The sequence below is a fragment of the Carassius gibelio genome, chromosome A9 (genome assembly GCF_023724105.1).
Source record: "Carassius gibelio isolate Cgi1373 ecotype wild population from Czech Republic chromosome A9, carGib1.2-hapl.c, whole genome shotgun sequence".
NCBI lineage: Eukaryota > Metazoa > Chordata > Actinopteri > Cypriniformes > Cyprinidae > Carassius > Carassius gibelio.
Genome location: NC_068379.1, coordinates 17,192,763 through 17,216,322, shown reverse-complemented (window position 1 = coordinate 17,216,322; position 23,560 = coordinate 17,192,763). Strand labels below are relative to the sequence as shown.

General features: G+C 37.1%; 1 protein-coding gene across 3 annotated transcripts in view; it reads left to right on the top strand.

The window, feature by feature from the left end:
- The window catches only part of LOC128019816 (activin receptor type-2A), a 44,615-nt gene that overhangs the window by 3,788 nt on the left and 17,267 nt on the right, over nucleotides 1–23,560 (top strand). The window contains exons 2-5 of one of the 3 annotated variants that reach the window (XM_052606079.1): nucleotides 8,392–8,482; nucleotides 9,406–9,616; nucleotides 12,279–12,430; nucleotides 19,395–19,549. In XM_052606079.1, coding sequence (XP_052462039.1) covers nucleotides 8,455–8,482; nucleotides 9,406–9,616; nucleotides 12,279–12,430; nucleotides 19,395–19,549 — 546 coding nt within the window. In that variant the 5' untranslated portion in view covers nucleotides 8,392–8,454. The remainder of the gene's footprint in view (nucleotides 1–8,391; nucleotides 8,483–9,405; nucleotides 9,617–12,278; nucleotides 12,431–19,394; nucleotides 19,550–23,560) is intronic. The other 2 variants (XM_052606080.1, XM_052606078.1) reach the window with 2 other exon arrangements.

Here is a 23,560-nt window from a genome sequence, read left to right as displayed (position 1 = left end):
TGTTCATGGTGTGTGTGTGCATGGATGGGTTAAATGCAGAGCACAAACTGTGATTATGGGTCACCACACTTGGATGTATGTCACGTCGTTTTGTTAGTTGTCTGTCATTGTAGGTGCAGAAGGAAATGGTCACAGACAATTGGTTTTTCTGTTCCATTTATTTTAACGGGGTGTATGTTGAAAATCACCTGACCGTCAACATGTCTTGTCGCATCTTGTCCATTTCTATGAAGTGATGGTATCTATATGCAATTTTAAAATCTGACTGTTAGAAAGAAAAATAAAAATAATAATAATAAACATTGAGATCTCAGTCTGAATATGTTGATTGATTGTGCTTATCTTTGGTATCTCCATTGAAGACTAATTGAGTAAAACAGCTCCACAATTCATGAAACACATCCAAAAGACCTGAACAGGAAAGCAACATAACCTATGCTCACAAGCCCTATTTTGGAAAAATTTGTGGAATAATGTATCAATTTAATCTTTTCTGTATTAATTAATTTGGATTTAAATTATTTCATAGCCCTAAGGCTATTACACATTCAGGTTGGATAGTTTTCAGGGGGGTCAGTTCACAATTTGTTTACATGCTGCAGCTGATTTGATCTGTGTATTGTGTGTGCTTTAGCAAATTTATTGTTTCTGATTTGTTATCTGAGTGTCTGGAAAAACTGAGGGATTCTGCAAAGAATTGACGCTTCATAGCACCCATTGTAATTTTAAATGAGTATGTTTTCATGTTGACTTGTAATTGTAGACAACCGTATGTGAAGTTTACCAGGGATTTTCCATATTTTCTGACCATGAGAAGACCCATGTGAATCACGGATTGTGACAATGTATTGTCAATAGTTCACTCAGAATGAAAATTAATATTAATTTTGCCATAAAATATTGTAATGACCCAGAAGAACACATATTTGAGTCTCTGTTTATTTATTATTAGCAGTAAATTAAAAATAAAAATACATTATTTAATAAAATACAATATTTAAAACTTTCTAAATGTGTGACTAGTAAATAAGAAAGTGACACTTGCCGTCTTTCAAATTCAAATTTCCTGATGATTTACTTACCCCCCCCCATGTCATCCAAGATGTTCATGTCTTTCTTCAGTCGAAAATAATTGAACGTTTTTGAGGAAAACATCCCAGGATTTTTGTCCAAATAGTAGACTACAACTGTTAAGTGGTTGAAGGTCCAAACTGCAGTTTCAGTGCAGCTTCAAAGGGCTCTACACAATCCCAGCTGAGGGATAAGGGTCTTATCTAGCCAAACCATTGGTCATTTTCTTAAAACAATAAACCTTTTTATACTTTTTAACTACAAATCCTTGTATTGTGCGTATAGTGCGGTAAGCTCTTTGTCTGTGTACTCCAGTTCAGAAAGTAAGGTCATTTTCTCCACCAACTTCAAAATCATCCGACATTGTTTTACCTTTTTTTGTAAAGTGTGTTCGACTTTCTTTGCACGTTCACTTTGTAAATTCTGGGTCGGTGCTTCCGTCTACATCACCCGTGACCTTTCCAATGTGATTACGTAATGCATAGTGCATTTTTGTGCAGAAAGCATATACAAATTTTTTTTAAGAAAATTACAGATTGTTTGGTTAGATAAGACCTTTATAATTTTGGCTGGGATCGAGTAGAGCCCTCTGAAGCTGCTCTGAAACTGGACCGTTTGTAACAGATGAAGTCCATTGTATGGACAAAAATCCTGGGATGTTTTCCTCAAAAACCTAAATTTCTTAAGGCTCGGTTCACAGTAAACGCTGCTCCACATGAAATCTGCCAGTTCTGTGAGTTTGGCTCACTTATAGCATTTATGTGAAGAGACGGCTTGTGCCAACCATCCTCCCAATCTTGTAATGTTCATAAATATATTGTTAACAAAAGAGAAGCTTTAGTTTAAAATAAAATCTCTGTGGTTTGATGTTTGCCCACACTCAATAAATAAATTAGACATATATAGGATACATTTTTGTTATAATATTGATCAGATTTTCCTTCTTGTCCTTAGATGATCAAGCGCCTGATTAATGTGGGCATGCCATACATCATTCATTCTTGTTGTGTTAAGAAGAAAACATAAATAATTAGGTGTCAGAACTTCTGCCTTGGTGTATGACTTTAGTCTTGCTTCGTTTAGTCGGTGTATCTCAGTAAAGTATCTTTACCCAGATGAGCACCATGTTTCTTTAATGCCAATCAGATGGATGTTTTCAAGCCAGTATTAAATGTCGGTTTGAACCCATGTGCTCCAGTTGTAAAACAATAATAATTCACCCTGTTAAGTAAAGTCACAGCGCTAATATCCAAACAAAAGTTTAAATGGACTACAATAGAAAAAAATTGACTTCAATTAAAGTTATTCTGATCCCTGTGATTCTGATGATACAAACACATTATAATTTGATTCTTCCCATTTCTTTTATTTTGCCTAAAGCGGTAATGTTTAATTGATTTCTTGACCTTGAGTTGCTTTGAAGTGTATTTTGATCCTCACCAACTGGACTTCCATGACATAGGCAGGTTACAGCCACTGCCGCCCAAGATGCAGATGCCTCTGTGAATAATTTAAAACCACGATTGACCACTGCTGACGGAAGGGCTATTTGAAATCAAATGTGCTGCCTTCGTCCTCTAAAGGTCTGCTTTGACCTGTGCCGTAGTTTTCCTGTTTCTTTACCGACAGACAATTGAGTGGTTAAGTCATGATTGAGTAAATATATCTGTTTGTAACATTAGATGTGTTTAAGACCTTTAGCTCTAAAGATCTGCTTGGCCTAAATATTCTGTAAATGAATGATTTTTCCAAGGAGGCAGATTAAACCGCTCATCCCTGGTTTCATTTTCAACCCCTGGACAAGATTTTCAAGTGTCTTCCAAAATCTTGTTTCATTACACATCTGAACATGAGTTTTTGCGAACAACTTCGAGTGTGACGCAGCGTCAAGTTGCTTTCTGACACCGGAACGAAGGCTGATACAGAGGATATGAAAGAGAAGTTGAGAAGTTTGTTTAGTGCATGACCCAAATTGTGATGATGTGTGATAAGAAAACCATAAACAGGAAATTGTATCACAGAAAGGATCTCTAGAGACCTTCATGACCTTACTGTTTTTCAAGGTCGATAAGTTTTTGTGTCAAATGATTTTCCTAAATTATTAAATGAGTGTATATTCAGCTTTATCTTCTCATGTGCTATATCCAGGAACTCAATCTTGTAGTTAGTTACTTTTACACTGCTGAAGAAATCATTTTGCTAATATTTGTTAAACAATGTTTTTCCTGAGAAAGATCAGCTAAACAATTGGCTTTTCTATTTGATGACTAGCTTGTTGAACCTTGTTTGGAGAGTTTAGTTAAAATATGCAAGAATTCGTAAAATATTTGCCTCATTCTAACGGTGTCCGTGTTCAAACATTTCTTGCAAAGAACTGACATGAATGCCAGGAAGTGTGTTTGTAATGATAAAGTGCAAGGTCTCACACTGCCTGAGAGGGCTTTTGTCTGAGCTTCTCAATAGGAGCACAGCCTAAGATGCTCAATTATGCAGTGAAAAGTTCTTTAAAAGACCTTTTGTTGTGGTTATTTGACAGGGTTTATAACTGAAGTTCAGCATTTATATGCTACATTGCATCTTTATATATTTTATTCATGTTTTCTATTTAAAGTTTAGTCCTTTAGACTGTTAAATACTGACTTACAATGTACAGTGGACACAAGACTCTAACACTCTGTTTCCAGTAGCAGTGCAAATCCATTTTTTGAATATCTCCGTCAAATGATTATTTGAATGTGGTCAGAGCAGCAAACATAAGATGTATGAAATCAGATTTCCAATTTCACATTAGTAGATAATTGAAAGCATCCAATGATTCAGTTTCCTTTCATTCTCACCATTCATATAGGAATTGGAGCAATGACATTTATACTCTATGGATGTCAGTCCGGAGGGTGGCCTGACACAGAGCGCCTCATGCCACCCTCCTCCTCGGCTTGGGTCCTGTTTGCTCTTGCCATGAAACTGCATCTTAAGTAATTGGATAGCTATCTGATTGTAATTCAATTGTCCCAGACCACACAAAAACACTTGGGTGTGTTTACATAGACAATTTTATGTGTTTTAACCCAATAGAATAGCAATTATGTAACTAGCTGATTACTCAACACACTTTTTAATGCCAAATGTGATGAGGCATTTTGGTGGCCAACGCACGTGTGAGTTCCTCTAGTCACTATGTGTCTTATGCTGCACACAGGTATAGTAGTTGAGCACTGATGTCTGCATCATTACTGAAGCGACACATGTAGGCATGACTGAAAATGAACATCCAGTCTGATCACATGCAAATGAATATTTAACATGCAAATAGAAAAACAAATAGAACTGATTTGTGATGCAGCGTACTTTTAATAGAGTGTTTAGTCTTTCTTATGCTTCATGGACAGAGGTGATTTGGAACATAAATTTGATGTCACATAAAAAATACATACTACCCATTGCTGAGGTCATGGTTTTGTTTGTATAATTTATTTTTTTATTTTTATTTATTTTTTTAGGAATAATAGTCCTCGCCCCCTCCTCCCGTAATTCTCTTTATTACTGAAGTGTCTTATTAGATCAAGAGGCAAAACATACAGCTATATAGCGAATGAATTACCCATCAAACAGTGTCTGATAGGAAATCTGGTGTATGGTCTTCCTCTCACTCACAGTAAGTAAATTTGTTAGAGCATAAGAAGTTTAAAAGCTAAAATGTTATGATGTCAAATAAATAAATATTTCAGATTCTGGACTTCTAGCTCACTAATCAAATAATCAAATTTGTGACATTGAGCACAAGATGCTCTTTGGATCGTTCTAAAATCCATAACGGAAATTGAAATCATTAGCCTTTGGCTTGATTTGTTATTGAACAACTAATAATGTGTTGCTAATGTTATACAAACCATTTTCCAGGCTCCACAAAAAAAAAAAAAACAATGCATATTAGAAGCATATTTGGTATTGGTCACTATTACTGCAAATGCATTGCAAAATAATGTGCCTGAATCCAGATGTACATGAATACATTTATACGTGTAGCCTAATATTTCTCTCTCTGTCCATGTTAAGACTTTAAATGTGTCAGAGATGGAAAATTCATCCTTGAGGAACTCCAAATATGCCATTAGCAGCCCACTTCTGCTATTCAAAACCTTTTTAAAAAACTGTGTTTCTAATGTGCAGGCAAAGTGTTGGTCATCAAGTTTATTTTGTGTAGGAAACCACCATAAGTGATCCATTAACATTACGGAATATGGTCTGTTCGCTCACTGTGTTGGCTGTCATTCATGGGCTGTGTTCAGAGTGGTTTTAAGCTGCCTCCTCCACCCGCTTCATATATTTACTCTGTCGTTTTACCTCGGATAACCCTGCTGACTCAGAGGAGACTGTGTATCCCAGCGTCTCATATTAAAAACCCAGAGCAGCTCAGCGGAGGGGCAAGAGCTGTTGTCAGGAAGATTAGTCGTAGAATATGGGTCAAAGATTTATTGAGCCATCTCCTTGTTAATGTTGAGGGCAGGTGAGTAATTCCCTTTATGTTTGTCACTTGTAATTAGTTTTTAATTTGTTCTAGATGTTTCCTTACAGATGCTGAAGGCATTGGAGCAATTTGGGGTGCTCCATATGTTATTAAAAATTTGTAAATGTGATTTTTTTTTTTTTTTCTCTGTCGATCATTGATGTGCATCTTGTGCACCACTGTTCTTCTCTACCTTGATGTGACAGTAATTCTAGCAGTTTTCCTTCTAATCCCAATAACCGTAACTTGTGTCTCTGGAACAAATCCTGTGGATGTATCCCCTCTAAAGGGTAAATAGCAAATTAATTCCCAACAAAATAATTTTCCTTTATAATTTCACAGATATGTTTAATTATACATTGTCATGTGCACATCAATTTAGTATAGGCTGATTTACATTATTAAATGTAAAAATGACACATACCACCGTAATTGTTCAGTAACCTATCTTTTCCAATCGGACACATTTACCAGCTTTCAGTTGTAGGAAAAATCAGTTCAGTTCAGTTGGGAAATCTGTCATCCAAGCTTTTCCAGTCAAAGAAGTGAGTCTTCTGTGATTGTCCGGGATTCAGGATTGTGATCAGTTTAGTCTAATTCATGTAAAAGAACTACACCATTAATTTGCATGAATTTACTTATGTACACTACCATCGTCGCATGACCCTTCAGAAATCATTCCAGTATGCTGATTGTGTGTTCAAGACTGTTATTACTTATTATTAACAATGTTGAAAACAGTTGTGCTGCCCAATATTGATAACAATATACATAATTACATAACGTTATACTTTCATAAACTACAAATCAGTACACAACTACATTTTGTACTAGTTTTGTAACATTATAAATGTTTAAGCTACTGTCACTTGATCAATTTAATACATCCTTGCTGAATAATAGTATTAATTTCTTTCAGAAAGTAAAACTTTACCCCAAGCTTTTTAAAAGTTTTGTGTTGATGTAATATTCAGTTTGTCATTTTCACTGCTACTCCTAAATAGTGATGCCAGAAACACTGGTTGGCACTATGCGCTGATGTATTCATGCATGTGTTTGGTGTTAATGAACCATTCCTGTGTTGCCATTGTGGTAATAAAAACACAAATTTGCAATTACATTTTTGGACCATAGATGCCTTATATGGTTGTGGAATGCACATAATTGTTTTTTTTTTTTTTTCTTAAAAGAAGTTGCTTAAGTATTTTTGGATAATACTAAAGCACTGTTTGTGGTGTTTGAAGAATGTTCCTGTAATCGCTTTATTGCTATGTACACACATTGTTTTCTGTTCCAGCATGAAACTCAGCACGGTGCCGCCACTAAACCTGTGAAGCCAGTCCTCAAATACTTGGCCCAAAGCATAAACTGTTCCTTGTGCCGCGATATATGAACATCATCTCAAGCATTGCCAAATGTCTGGATCACCAAGGTTCCCATAGATAACAGATTGCAGCCAAAGTAGTGTTTCCAATGGTTGACTTTCTGTTCTATTTTTTTACGCTCTGTGGATATGTTTTTGAGCACAAGAACACATCTTTTGTAAATGTCCAGACATACGTAAACTTAGTCTGCTCAAGCTGCACAAGATCCCTAGTGGAGAGCTCGCAGAATTTCTAAATCCTTGGTAGCCCATCGAGCAGGCACTCTTTAGAGTTTGGTAGCCTGAGTTGAATTTAACTAGTTCAAATAAAATAGACAATTTTTTTTTGTTGCATAGGAAACTGGATAGGAGTCAAAACATCATTTGAAAACATTTTCAAAACACAAATATCAAGGAAAGAATTTTATGTATGGCTTTTTATTACCCTATTTAAGACCTACACAAACAAATAATAAAATATGAGTGGAGCAGGGTAACATATTAAACCATAAAATTAGATGATTTACAGTGCAGACAGAGGTTTTCACAGAATCATTAATCCATTTTTAAGTCAAACATGAATTATATGAATTTAAAACATGACAACATATGTCTTGCTGTCTTTTAATTATTAACATTTTTAGCAACCATTAGCTTCTTGTCGATCCACTTTTTCACAATAACAATGTGTTTGTTATAAGGGTTTTCCATATCATACCGTCCACGATAATACTGGTATAAACTTTTAGATGATTAAAACAAAGTGTCATATTGCAATATCATTGATCTATCGATGTAATGACAAATTGCACATTAACATTCCCTAGCGTGCACAACAGCAGCACCACAAACCTAATAGGTGTGTTCGATTTGAAGCATTGCTGTGGAAACTGATCAGTGAATGACATCACAGTAACGCAAGAGTGTTTCTAGAGCATATTCCAGCACACTGTCTTAGCATAAAAAATAGGTGACGCACCTATCTTGAGCGAAGCGACACGTGACGGAGAGCTGCTGGTGTAAACACAAGTATTGACACGAGTGGCTGCGTCGACTCAGAACCATAATGCGCTGCAGACTCGTGCAGTGTAAATAAGGGGTAACAAGGTATTTTGGCATGATACACTGAGATAGATATACACTTTGAATTAAGTAGTCTGTCATCGATGATAGTAGCTCATTGGAAAATGATGAAAAATGCACTATTAAATGCTGCTACCTGCCAACTGCAATTACCAGTAAAACGTTGTTCCATAGTTTTTTTTTTTTTATATATATATATCGTCATAAACATCGTTATTGCAAACATTCTTGAAATATCGTGATCCAATTTTGAGGCTATATCGCCCACCCCTAGTTTGCTTTGTAAAAACATGGGACCATTTCCACATTGGTCTGTAAGAACAGCAGACGGACTTACTGAAAATGCTAATTAATTTTCTGATGGTAGGAGGGGCTTCTGGACCAGCAGAATAGAGCAGTTTCCCGGGCTGTACTCAAAACAGCTGCTTTCATGAATGCTACTTTATCAGGCATTATAGGTAAGATGAAATGAAAATATAAGACTGAAGAATTAAAGGACCTATGGCAGCTCTGTATTTAAGATTGCCCTTCATGCAGGGTGGTGATACATTTTTATAGCACAACTAGAAAATACAGTAGTCCTGAGATGTGGCCCTAGTGGTTCTGCAAGCCCTGTTGGTATCTTTCAACAGGACTAGGAAGTGAGGTAAATCCTCTAAGATTTTTTTTGTCTTGTCTTTTAAGTGATGGTGATGACACTGTGTGTGTTTTGGATAATTTCCCAGCACTCACTTCCCTTTAGTGCCATATTCAAAGACTATCTGAGTTGCGGTGGTTTTAGGAAGAAGTTGTGAAACCGCCTTCCACCACATCCTGTTTTAGAGCAGCCCTTCTGTGTTAATCTTGCTCACTACTTTGCGTTTGTTGTTTTGGTTAACCACGATACTTGCTAGTGTGTTTTTTTTTCTTTTCTTTCTTGTTTTTTAACCATGTGGTTACCTATGAATTAGCTTCTGCTAATGATATGAAGTCCCATCTGTAGATTTAAATTTTGGGTTATATTGAACCAACTTAGTTTCATTTATAAACTTCCATTGTCGATCATCTTCCACTGCTATTCAGCTGCCAGTCTATAACTGATGGTTGTGGTTTTGGCTTTATATTTTGGGTTGATTGTGAAGTCAACTTGAGTGATCATTGAAGCAGGGGCCGGATTCATTAAACATTCTTAAGAAGAAACTGATGTTTTCTTCTTATTTTTTTAGAAGAAAGTAGATATTATTTTCTATTAAATAATATGAACATTGAACATAAAATGAACATTCTTGCAAACTTTGTGGAAATTATCTAAGAAGATTTTAGTGAATCCGGCCCCCAGGTTTCCACTCTCACTGCAGGCAGTCCGTGTCTTAACCAGACTCCCCTGTGGTTTCTCTTCCAGGTGCCATTCTCGGCCGATCAGAGACAAAAGAGTGTGTGTTCTACAACTACAATCCCAGCTTGGAGAACCGAGGAAACCGCAGCGGTATTGAGTCTTGCGTGGGAGAAAAGGACAAGAGGCTTCATTGCTTCGCAACTTGGCGAAATGTGTCTGGATCGGTTGAAATAGTAAAGCAAGGCTGCTGGCTTGATGATAGCAGCTGCTATGACAGGTAATCTCTTGTGTTTATATGCCTGTTTGACATTACCAAGGAACCAGTTAGGTAAAAAATGTTAGCCTGATTGCACTATAAGTCACTATGGATAAAAGCATCTGCTAAATGCATACATTTAATTTATTTTAATTTAATTTTAATTTAATTTAACCAATATGGTCTGATACAAATAAGAGGGAGGAAAAAATCTAGCAGTTTATATACATATATATAAAAATGTGTCTGTCATAATGTGGTCCATTGATGAATAACTGCACTAAATTTAATTTGATAATTTTGAGTCTGATTTAACTGAAAGAGACAATGACTTGCGCTTCAGTGATTCATGTGTTTATTCAGTGCTTGCTCTGATGATTCAAACTGATAACCCAGCAGTTTATGAGGCTTTTGACTGATGGTCTCTGTCGCCGTTAATCAGCATCATTGTGAGTGTTAGGTTCAGTGCTAACCGTAGTCATATGTCACAGATTTCCTTCTGAATAATGATTGTTTTGATTTCACTTATATTGGCTGTGGATGAACCCTTCAGTGGCACCCATACGTTCAGTATTTATTTTTGACTGTATCATTGTACCTAAAGCTGTAACTGTAGTTAAGATGTTCTTGCTGGTGATGTGCAGTTTTTCTCGTTTTGCATTTAACATTTTGTAATAATAAAAACTTCCCAATCATCCGGAAGAAGGAGGCGGGAACTGGCGCACAATCAAAACATCATTTTAATATTCAAAATAAACACAAAACAGCGCACCAGCCCCTCACGGACGACTGGTGCGCATAAATAAAAAGCAAAACATAAAATATGGTCCAGGCCTGGTCCTCTCTCGTCCTTCACGGTCGTCGCTCCAGTTTTATATCCTTCCATCTCCTACGTGGGACTCGATACGGGCGGTGGGGCGCAGGTGTAGCTCATCTCCAATCACTTCCCCTGGCCTCACTCCTCGTTCCCACACCTCTCGGCCCCGCCCCACTCACCACACATTTGTAGAATGATTGTCAAATTTGATGAACGTATTAATTAAAGGGATAAAAATATTGCAGCGTGGGATACACTACCATTCAAAGTTTGGACTTGATAATATTTTGTATTAATACATTTATTATATAGAAGATATGCATTTCATTGATCCAAAGTCACAGTAGAGACATTTATAATTTTACAAATGATTTCTGTTTCAAAAATGCTGTTTCTTTTAAACCTTCTGTTCATCAAAGAATCCGGGAAAAACATTTTTTTTTTTTTTTACCTTAATAAGAAGATTTTTTTTGAGCAGCAAATCACCATATTAGAATAATTTCTGAAGGATCATGTCACACTGAAGACAAGTGTAATGTTCGGCTTTGCCATTACAAAAATAAATAAAAATTTTAAAACAATAAAATCAAAAACATCAAATGATAATATTATTTCACAACATTTCTGTTTTACTATATTTTTTATCAATTAAATTCATAAGAGACATCTTCCAAAATTATCATTATTTTTTTTTAAATATACGGTAGTATTATTTAAGAATTGTTTAACTTAACCTAAAATGATCTATATATCCCATTGTCATTGCAGAGACATTTAAACAGATACTTCCTTTTCAAGATTTCACAGTATTTCGGATAAAGTCTTGTGTAAACATGTTTCCATGTTGAGGTTTGGTTGTGAACTTTGTAACCTCCATCCATAATAGCAGAGATATTAAAAACGGTCTTATCAGCACTTCTGCCCCTATGCAACAAGTAGCATTGCTGCCAGAACAGGAAGTATTTGTCCTGAGCAGAGCTGTTTTGATAGCGTGCAAAGGCAGCAGCACTTCTGTTCTAACATGCTGCTGAACACGTTTACCTCCTTCGTTGGAAGGATTTATGTTTTTTTTATTTATTTTTTTCATGCACATTGCACTGCCATGTCAAGTTCTTTGCCTGCTAAGCACGTATTGCAAAGGAATAGACTCGCTTTTCTGACAGTGTAATTTCTGACTGAAAAGCTCACTAAGTTCCTGTGGCTCAGTGGTAGATCTTTGTGTTAATAGTGCAAAAGGATGTGGGTTCTAGTCCCAGGGAGCACATATACTGGTAAAAACAAAAATGTATATCCTGAATGCACTGTAAGTCGCTTTGGATAAAAGCATCTGCTAAATGCATAAATGTAACTGCCTCTGGAATTTCATCCATTCCCCTCTTATTTGTTAATTTGCACCTGTGTGTGTATCTTAAGGATTATTGGTGTGCTGCTAAGCTTTGTTTATCTTCTTTAAGCCAACCTGAGAGCTCTGCTTTGATGTGGGCTGCCAGATTTTAGAAACTATTTCTTTGGCACAGGCATTTTCCGCCCATGTGAATTTATCCGTTTGTTTGCTCTCTAACCCGAGCAAAATCCAAATAAACCTTGCAGCATGCTTGTCTTAACGATCTCCGAATGTTATGCCATCTTTATTTTAATGCCAAAATTATTTTTTATGATTTATAAAAAAAAATAGTGCTGCTATCTTTTTTTATTTTTATTATTTATTTTTTTTATTTTATTTTTTTTAATGACATAACCTATTTAATTAATCAATTGAATTGCGTGTATCAATATGTACTGTTGTGCACTTTCATGTTTCACAAAATGCGGAAAAAAAGAACAACAGTTGTGGGCTGACAGCTCTGCTTGTTCTTTATCTTACAGCACTGAGTGTGTTGAGAAAAAGGAGGACCCGGATGTGTTCTTCTGCTGCTGTGAGGGCAACATGTGCAACGAGAAATTCTTCTACAACCCTGAAATGCCGCCAGTTCAGAGTAAGGCTCCCTTCAACGACACAAACAGCAAAGTCTTTAAGGGTATTGGAAGTTCTTCAGCTATACCCCTTCCTCTGATGTAATTGTGCTGCCGTTTGATTCTGTCAGTGTAAAACCTTCCTTTTTGTCTATGTCTCCTCATAACCTCATATTAATTACCTCCAGTAACCTCTCAGGCATTTTCATGACTGTTCAAGTCAAAAATCTTAACAATCTCACTCACTTTTTGATCTCAATTTTGGTGTATTTTTTCCATGTGTTTCATGGCCTGAATTATTTGTGTAGCAAACCTTTTTTGTGCCACAGTTCAACTGTACAGTACATGTAGAGTCTGTACATCAGTGTTGTGCTACGTGTTATTTACGAACATAAATCTTTAATGAAAAACTTGAATTAAAACAAACACATTAGGAGAACCACTAACAACGTATGCACTTTCTCTGTTACCATGTTTTATGATATGTCACATCATTTATGCATTTAACAGAACATCAAAACATCAGTGTTATGATGTTTATATTAAATGCCCTTGAGGTGCTGGTTCTCAAATTTCACAGTGGTAACATGTAAATGTTCAGTATTAGTTCCTGTTGGAAACCTTTTTTGCAACTGAAGTTGGTTCTGCATGTTTTTTTTTTTTTTAGTCTGTTTTCAGTATCTTTCTAAGAAATTCATACTGATGAGGTTCATTTTCTGTGAGCTTTTTGAGTTTGATAGTTTCTCATGGATGTGTAGTTTAGCTTTTGAATAGATTTACAGTTCAAATGAATCCATTGTGCCTTCCTTTTATAGTTTTGCCTTGAATGTAACATCTGATTTCAGAAATATCAGATTATCAATTTGCTTTTAAGACTTTATAAACTGGGTTTTATTTATTCATTTTGCTCAGATAATTTTTTATTTCTTTGATCGAGACATGCTTTGATGTGCTTATCTTGACCAAGCAGCCAATTCCCCATGGATAAAAGCTCACTTAATTACTGTATACATAGGCTCGCATTCATATCTGGATTTCTCGTGACCACTGCATAGCTCAGTGGCTGCAGATTAATCTGCTTTTGAATGAAGAGCTTGTTTTCTGGCTGGTATGTTATCTTATTAATGCAGCTCATCAGGCTTTTTCATGTTTCATAACCTTTGCTTTACTTCAAAAGAACTTGCAGTTCTTTTCAGAGAGGCAGGTTTCTCTATAAAATTTATATTGATTCCTGTGATGTTGCTGCAACCTGAGGCTTTTGTAAGTTCGGGTGCTATTTAATATCAGAAATGCAACAAAAAACGAAAAAAAAAAAAAACTAATTATGAACATTTTATTTAGTTAACGAGGAACATTACTTATCTGGCTTAAGCATTTTTGAAAATAATCAAGTAGCTGAAAAAGTCATCATAAAGTTCACTAGGGGTTTTAGATGCAGAAATGTATCCATTCTCTTTTTTTATTATTATTCTTACCTTTTAAGTGTACTATACAGGTCCTTCTCAAAAAATAAGCATATTGTGAAAAAGTTTATTATTTTCCATAATGTTTTTAATTGTTTTAATACTGATGATTTTGGCATACAGCTCATGAAAACCCAAAATTCCTATCTCAAAAAATTAGCATATTTCATCCGACCAATAAAAGAAAAGTGTTTTTAATACAAAAAAAGTCAACCTTCAAATAATTATGTTCAGTTATGCACTCAATACTTGGTCGGGAATCCTTTTGCAGAAATGACTGCTTCAATGCGGCGTGGCATGGAGGCAATCAGCCTGTGGCACTGCTGAGGTGTTATGGAGGCCCAGGATGCTTCGATAGCGGCCTTAATCTCATCCAGAGTGTTGGGTCTTGCGTCTCTCAACTTTCTCTTCACAATATCCCACAGATTCTCTATGGGGTTCAGGTGACGAGAGTTGGCAGGCCAATTGAACACAGTAATACCATGGTCAGTAATCCATTTACCACTGGTTTTGGCACTGTGAGCAGGTGCCAGGTCGTGCTGAAAAACGAAATCTTCATCTCCATAAAGCTTTTCAGCAGATGGAAGCATGAAGTGAAGTGCTCCAAAATCTCCTGATAGCTAGCTGCATTGACCCTGCCCTTGATAAAACACAATGGACCAACACCAGCAGCTGACATGGCACCCCAGACCATCACTGACTGTGGGTACTTGACACTGGACTTCAGGCATTTTGGCATTTCCTTCTCCCCAGTCTTCCTCCAGACTCTCGCACCTTGATTTCCGAATGACATGCAAAATTTGCTTTCATCCGAAAAAAGTACTTTGGACCACTGAGCAACAGTTCAGTGCTGCTTCTCTGTAGCCCATTTCCTGCACACGCCTGTGCACGGTGGCTCTGGATGTTTCTACTCCAGACTCAGTCCACTGCTTCCGCAGGTCCCCCAAGGTCTGGAATCGGTCCTTCTCCACAATCTTCCTCAGGGTCCGGTCACCTCTTCTCATTGTGCAGCGTTTTTTGCCACACTTTTTCCTTCCCACAGACTTCCCACTGAGGTGCCTTGATACAGCACTCTGGGAACAGCCTATTCGTTCAGAAATGTCTTTCTGTGTCTTACCCTCTCACTTGAGGGTGTCAATGATGGCCTTCTGGACAGTAGTCAGGTCGGCAGTCTTACCCATGATTCCGGTTTTGAGTAATGAACCAGGCTGGGAGTCTTTAAAAGCCTCAGGAATCTTTTGCAGGTGTTTAGAGTTAATTAGTTGATTCAGATGATTATGTTAATAGCTCGGTTAGAGAACCTTTTCATGATATGCTAATTTTTTGAGATAGGAATTTTGGGTTTTCATGAGCTGTATGCCAAAATCATCAGTATTAAAACAATAAAAGACCTGAAATATTTCAGTTGGTGTCCAATGAATCTAAAATATATGAAAGTTTAATTTTTATCATTACATTATGGAAAATGAAGAACGTTTTCACAATATGCAATTTTTTTTGAGAAGGACCTGTACATTCACAACAGTTTTGTTCCAAAGATTTAACATTTCTATGTTACAAAGAGTATGCTGACTACTTACTGATTAGCATAGTTAAACCAAAGTGTAAGGCTGAAACAGTTATGTTTAAATGTGAGTGATTAAATAAATAGCAGTACTTCAGTTTTACATGACATGCATTTTTGTTCTGAAATATCTAAGCTTAACATTACAGATTTTGAACCCATGTAGATCTTCATCCACTGCATTAGATCATCAAAATGCATAAACCAAATATTAGCATGGCTTCTGAACAACCATCTCTATTGAGCAATTCTGTAATTTTGCAACTCCAATCTGTTCGGCTTTCACCCATCCATCCTAAAATGACACATTTTGAAGATTGTGAGGCGTGTGTGTGTGTGTGTGTGTAAATAAAGACCTCAGTTTGCTTTGCTGTCTTTGGGCTTTCAGCAGCGTAACATGCTCTCACAGCCTCAGAGATGGCCATGTCTTTTAGATTACCAAGGCTGATCTGGTCGCTTTATCCCTTCTGAGTAAACACTGACATCAACATCCTCTTAACTAAATGAGGGATGGAGGCATGTCAGCGAATACATACCCAGCGGTTCTAATCTACTGGCCCAGTGCTCTCAGCTCCCTGCAGGGCGTCAGTTGGACATTTCAGCAGCCGTGATTTATTATCTGCCCGTGGTCTCTTGAAAAGATGGACTGATTTAGTTGTGTGCAGTACTGGTTGAGCTCCGGCTGATGGGTTTAGTTGTGTGCAGTATTGGTTTAGCTCCGGCTGATGAGTTTAGTTGTGTGCAGTATAGTGCATAGACCCGTCACAGTGTTTACATTTCGCGTAATGGCGGCTTCTGCTCCTGGGAATGGAGAAAGTTGCATTCTATCACAAAAACAGAGACCACTGTTATCAAAAGTATGGGAATACTTTAAACAGAGGCCAAATAAAATGGTCCTTTGTTCCATTTGCAAAACCGATATGGTGCACGACGGCAGCACAACTGCGATGCACGAGCACCTCAGAAGAAAACATTCCGGTGCGCTCCGGTGTTACGGTTTAACTGGTTACCGTGTTATCCTGTTTCAGGTCTCTGCTGCAGATGTGATGGAACGACCGCAGCAGATTCGGCAATTCTAAAAGCACAAACTGATGTGATATAATTAAGTGTCTAATAAACGCAGACATGCTCATTGCATGATTCTGATATTCTTGTAAAGATTCAAAGTTATTGGTATGATCACCCGTAGCGGCTGAAGTAAGTAGGATAAACAAAAAAATAAAGTAAGTCTGTGTTGGTGCAGGTTTCGAACATGCGTTAAAAGACGGTGCGCCGCGAGGCAACAGTCACAAACCACCGATCTACACCGAACTAGCTCCAGATCTCTGAATTCAAGACAGGACTCTCTAAAAAAGCTGTTTAATCAAGGAAATGTGATCGTGTTAACTTGTAACCTGTGTTTACCTATTATGAAAATAAATCATAGCAGAACCATGACTACATTTTATGGTTTGTGATGCTAAAGAACATTTCATGACGTCTCAGACAACTGTACATTTATGGCTACTGTGGTTTAATTATAAACGCTATCGATAACTCATATTTGACATAGTAAAATCATTTTCTTTGCCTCTTTATTTTTGTAAACTGTAAAAATTTGAAGTATTTTTGGGAAAAAAATGAATAAAAGTTGAAATATTATATTAGAAGTTGTACTTCGTTATCGTTAGATTAGTCGACAGAAAAAAATAATCGTTAGTTGCAGCTCTAGTGCAGTACTGGTTGAGCTCCGGCTGATGAATGTAGTTGTGTGCAGTACTGGTTGAGCACCGGGCCACCGGCTGATGAGTTTTTGACATTACAACTGTAGGTATCAGTGTAAATGTGTTGGGTAGAAGAGTATTCAATATTTCAGTAGCAGAGGAGGTGGGTGGGTGGGTGATTTGGGGGGGGGGGGTCTCACTTGTGCTTATGTAATGGGTCTATTTCCAGCACTGACTCACTCCATATGGAATGATCTTGATATGAAATACAAAAACCCACAGGGACATGAAGAGTTGCACAAAGCGCATTGGAGTTTCTCAGAATTTGCTTTTTGCGAGCATGGAACAGTGTGCTTTTTATGACCTTGTGACCGGGTACTTTCATGCCCCACGGCTGCGAGTTGCAATTCTGTCCGCTGATTGGGGGAAGGGTGGAGTAGGGTCAGATGAGAGTCGTTTTGTTAGAGGTGGAGTGTGTGTGTGTGTGTGTTTTCTCCCTGTGCTTATGGATTAATCCAGAGACCTTAACCGATTTCAATGTCAATACATGGCACGAGAGAGAAGAAATGGCATCACGAATGAGACCAATCCTAATAAAGGTTGATCTCAAGTTCAACCGGGTGGTTCATGCACATGGTCCTGCGGTCAGCCCGGGTGAATGTGAAATGTTCTGCCATAGTGAGGGATCACTGCATCTGGCCAACAGCCATGGCCCAATCCAATCTTTGGCACTAGATGCAGAGAAATCAAGGGCCGCCGTGTGCACTGACTAAGCATGCATGCTATGCTTCCTCAAGTGCACACTCGTGCAGTTCCATTGAACCGCTCTTAATGGGAATTTGCATTTGTACAAAAGCATATGCATTGGAATAAAGCTGTTTGCATAAGACAGGATCTGTTAGCAGCCTTCAGAAAATCAAACCAACCTTGTTTCAAGGCTGCTGTGAAAGAATTGCTATTAGTGGGTTCAAAAGGTGTGGAACATATGCAGTGAGAGATTCACAGTGTACACCACTTATCTCACTAATGCGATGTATAGAAGGTGTGTGCTAGACTTCTCATTTGTCATCTGTTGTGTTCATGTGCTGTTGATTTTGAGGTTTGCTCTCGTCTGAGTTTCTGCTTAGTAATGCTAATTTAAGCTGAAGTCATTCTGCCAAATGCTGATGTCATCCATTTTCACATTCATACCACTTATTTAGCCAATAGTATCATAATGATGTTTGTTTCAGGAATGTTTCCAAAATAGCATATATGTTTTAGGAGGGAAACTACTATATTTCTGGACTGATAATTAACAGCTTGTTGTGGCTGATAATATTTACCTTTTTATTTTATTTATTTGCTGATTTTATCTATTTCTTTTTTTTATTAAATGATGAAGCAGTTCACTGTAAAACCAATATATAAAAGCTTTAATACATGCTTAGAATGTGGAGTTTTATATGCATATATTACATTTTGATTATTTTTATTTAGATCTGATTACTTTTAGTTTTTTTTTGTTACTTAAAGCAAAATTAGAAAATTAGACAAATTAGACTTTCATAATTTAAGAAATATAGTGAGCAATATAATCTGTAAAGGCATTAGGACCTATATAATATCTGTATATTGTGACCATCCTAACTTGTAGAATACAGTAAGCAAGCATATTTGTATATTTGAAAACATTTTGATTACACTTTCATTATTTGTTTGATTTATTTGCAAGTCGTTATGACTAAAACAACTGCTAAAAGACTAAATGTAAATGGCGCTCATGACAAGAATGTGGGAATCTGTCTTGTGTGAAGTCAATTCCCATGTTTTCCTAGTAGCATGCTGGTCACAGATATACTTTTGATTCCAAAGTTTGGGTTCAGTAAGATTGTTGTAGTTTTTTTTTTGTTTGTTTCTTTGTTTTTTTTTAAGTGATGGTAAAAAAAAAAAAGTTCTCCGCTTTTGACTTTCTATTCATCAAAGATTTCTGTAAAAAAAAAAAAAAAAATATTAAATATGTTTTAAACATTATTACTAAGAAATGTTTCTTTGGTGCCAAATAAGCACATTAGAATGATTTCTGAAGGACCATGTGACAATGATGACATCACAAGAATAAATTATATATTAAACTTGATTTATGCATTTATTTATTTATTTAAGTTGCAATAGTTCATAACATTACTGTTTTTACTGTATTTTGATCAACTAAATGCAGCTTTAGTGTGAACAATACATGTGAACAGTAGTGTACATCGTGCACCTAATAAAAATCATTGATCAGCACTGATCTCTCTCATTCTTTTTCTCTCTCTAGCAACATCTAAAACCTTCACTCAGACGCCACCTCTGTTCAGCACTGTTCTCTACTCCATCGTGCCCATCATGGGCATCGCAGCCATTGTCCTACTCTCCTTCTGGATGTATCGACATCACAAACTGGCGTATCCGCCTGTTCTGGTGCCTACCCAGGTAAATTGATAACTTTAGTATATAATGCATGTGTTTTCACTTTTTGTAAAATGAGATGAGCGTTCCCATATTTTGAAGTGAAACACTAATGTCAGTGAATCACATGGAGCACAGTGTTGTAAAATCCATCTGCTCATATCACTCTAGCTCTTGAGTTTCAGTGTCTCAGAACATTTTCATGCCACTAGAAACGGTGCTATTGGGAGCTGTTATTTCCTCTGGGCAGCACTTCCTGTTGATGTAAATGACAGTGATTTCAGGGATCTAATGTGCTCAATGTCACACTCGCTTAAGCTCAAACACACTGTCAGCTGAAATCAAACTTGATCTGTCAGGACACGGTTGTGTTTCAGTGCCCTCTTCTCCCACCAGAAAGACAAGATAACAGAGCTGACATAACAAGACATGAGCAATCAGGTGACCTTTACTCCCTGTGTGTGACTAGTGTTAAGATTCACATCTACTTCTGAATTACACAATAGATCTTTATAGATTTGGCCAATGAAGGGAAGAAAAAATCCTTACTGTTGAGCCTTTCGGGGACATCTTTAGCAGCTCAGAATAGATGCATTAATGTGTGCTGGGGTGATTTTTATGGACTCTGTGGTAGCACAAAGGGTTACCTTTGTGTCAGGTGAGCATTTGGAATTCCCCGATTGAGTTTCAGCGTTATGTAGGCCAGATCTGACAGATCCCCATAGCGCTGCTGATATCGGGTATCATTATCAGCCCAAACTTGTTTTTTTTTTTTTATATATATGTAGGGAACTTAATTAACTCTTGATTCAGCAGTCAGAAGTCCTCAGGGACTATTGCAACACTTAGTTAATATGAAACTGCAATCACAGCTTCCCTAATGGTGTGTGTGTGTGTGTGTGTGTGGTATGTATTTTTTTTTTCTTTCTTTTGGATTCAACCAAGTTGAACCTTGTTTTAAACAAAATAAACTGTAAGGGTTTGACAGATGGTTGGGCAGGAGAGGAAACATGAGGGGGTTTGGTGACATCAAATGAAAAAGAAAGAAATTTTGAAGAAAGAAAAGGTTTTATTTTATAATTATTACTTTTTTATTGAATACTTTTAATTAGCAGAGACATATGAACTGATCAAAAGACGTTTGCATTGTTGCAAAAGAATTCTATTTCAAATGAATGCTGTTTTGTTTTTTTAAAAAGAATCCTGAAAAAAAAACTGAAGACTGGAATAATGGCTTTTGAAAATGTAGCTTGCCATCAAATTTTAAATGAGAAAACTTACAATTTACAATAAATTTAAAATATAAAATATTCATTTTTAAATAAAGCCACCTTTCCACTGTCTCCGACGAATGACAAGCGACAGACCGGAAGTCATTCATTTCCAATGGAAAGTAGTGTGGGAGCTGCATGGAGTTCCGATCTTATGCGTATGCGGAAATTTCGGATCCGATTTGAGCTCCGGTTGCGTTCAAATATTTGAACTTCTGCAGCTAGACCATATGTGACCACTAGGGCTGCTCCAATCACGATCGGCTGTTCGTTAATGCGCATCTCGTCAGTAAAGCGGGTTCTTTAATCAGCGGTAAATTCCCTCAGGTGCGTGATTTCACATAGAGCAGCTGTTACTACACAGAGCCTTTGTTAACTGAGAAGATGCGCAAATCCACGTTCATTTTCAGCGTTTATTTGCGCATTAAAGTTCGGCCGATCGTGATCGGAGTAGCCCTAGTGACCGCCCGACTGGATGTGATGTATTCTAATCAAAATTATCGGCGCAAGGTCAGAATTGGACAGAAGGGGGCAGAGAGCCGGACTAGTTACCAGAAGGTCGCCGGTTTGAGTCTCGGTGCTGGCAGGAGTTGTAGGTGGAGAGGAGTGAAAGAACAGCGCTCTCTTCCACCCTCAATACCCATGGCTGAAGTGCCCTTGAGCAAGGCACTGAAGCCCCAGTTGGTCCCCAGGCGCTGGATATAGCTGCCCGCTGCTCCAGGGGTGTGTTCACTTCTCACTGTTGTGTGTGTGTACTTGGATGGGTTAAATGCAGAGCACCAATTCCCAGTATGGGCTACCATACTTGGCAAATGTCACGACTTCCACTTTCAGAAAAAATATTGTATAATTTTTAAATCATTATTTACTTTGATTAGCCCCATTAAACCTACTGTTTTTATTTTGGGGGGATCATCTGATTTGTTAAGATGCATTCATACATTATTTATATTCATTTAAATTATTAATTTTACCATGGTGAATATGTCGAGGTAATGGTTGCTGCACGACCAGTTTGAAAGTTCTGCGCGGTTCCACTAGAGAGAGAAGTGCGACAATCGTGTCCAAATGTCGTGTACAGTGGAAAGGCAGCTTTAGCCTCAGTCCTTTGAATGGTAGTTTATATACTAATGTACTTTTTGTTTTGATCGATTATTTCCTCCAGAATGTTGGCTCTAGCTGTCAGTCTACTGCGTCACCAACATTGCAAGATTGCCAGAAATGATTTTGTAACGTGTTGACAGGAAGTGTGGCATTTCCCAAAGTGGCACAAAGAAGTCAGCCTGTTTTGAAATGATTAGAAATGTAGTTTCTTTGACAGTCTGTTTCATCGACTAAAAGATGTTTGAGTGCAGAAAAAGGTTTTAGTTCTCTTTCTTCTTCAGTGATGAAACCATTACTGTCCAAGTGCTTGCTCACTCTCAGTTGATAAATAACATTTTGCTTTCTTCAGCCTTTCAGTGGAGCTATTATTACAGGGTTGCTACTGCATTTGTGATATAACCTTTCTTTCTAGTGTTCAGTGCTAAGTTAGATGAGCTCAACTCTCACAACTTATTTGTGCAGCTTGAGCTAAATATGAGTAATGTGAGAGCTGCCTGACTTGATCTTTTGTACTGTTTCTTCTCTTCCTATAACTTTGTTGGTTAGTTTATTCAGTCACTGATATGATCTCTGTAAACATTTAAACAGCATAAATGAAAACGCATGATGAATCCCATTTAGATTTAACTGTGTATGTTGGCCAGATGGTTGTTGCTGCATGTATTTACATTGGGCACTTTATCAACATAGATGAGAATCATTTTATGATGCCCTTAGCAGTCGTCATCAACATTGTTTTGAATAGCTCTGATTGAAATGTTTCCCCATCAATTCTCAGGCCTTTTTAAAGTATGTAGTTAAAAATAATGTCTTTTGAAACATTTGGCCCCAAGCCTCCACTTTAGAGTCACATACCATTTAGAAGGCAGATAGAAGCTTCTTGATTTTTTTTTAACAGTTTTCTTATGAGGACTCAAGACCCAACATGTCCTTCAGGAAAGAGAGTATAGTGTGCTTTAACCGCATTAAGTGCTTGGCTTCACTGTGAAGAATTTTTTTTGTTTCAGGAAGGAATGGCATTCAGGTAGCTGCACGCATTTTGCAGAATTTGCAGAAAAGGTCATTGGGTCAGATTCTGCATTCATGCACAGGTTATTGCTTTGAATCCATTTTTTATATTCAGATTTGAACTCTAATGCATTGAGATGGTCAGTTTTTTTTTACTTATTATGGGGGTGTTTGTGACAGTAAAAACTCATTATGTTTCTGTCTTTCTTTCTTTTTTAAATCACAATTTGTGTTTCCCCACATTTTTTTTTTTTTTTTTACTTTTTATTTGTGTTGCATTATACAGGAAATGTTTTGGTATATGTGGAGGGAAGACGCGTGCTAACTGCTGCACCACAGCTCTGAAAACACAATTTTATCGTTGTTGTTTTGTTTTTAAGTCATGGTTAAGTTGTTCCTATATTAGTTATTTGAGTAGAGTACAATACTATATTGAATTGATGAATAGGAATGCAGAACATCAACAATTTATGCCCAATTTTCTCTTTAACTCTTTCAAATCTCTGGTGTTTTCTTTTGAAACATTCTGAATTGTTTCTAGTTTTCAGTTTTATTTGGTGAAGTCTTTCAGAATCTTGTTAAAAGTCTGGCAGTTGCTGTAACATGCAGATTTGGCCTCGGGTATAAGCAGCAACCATTGACTGGTATCCTT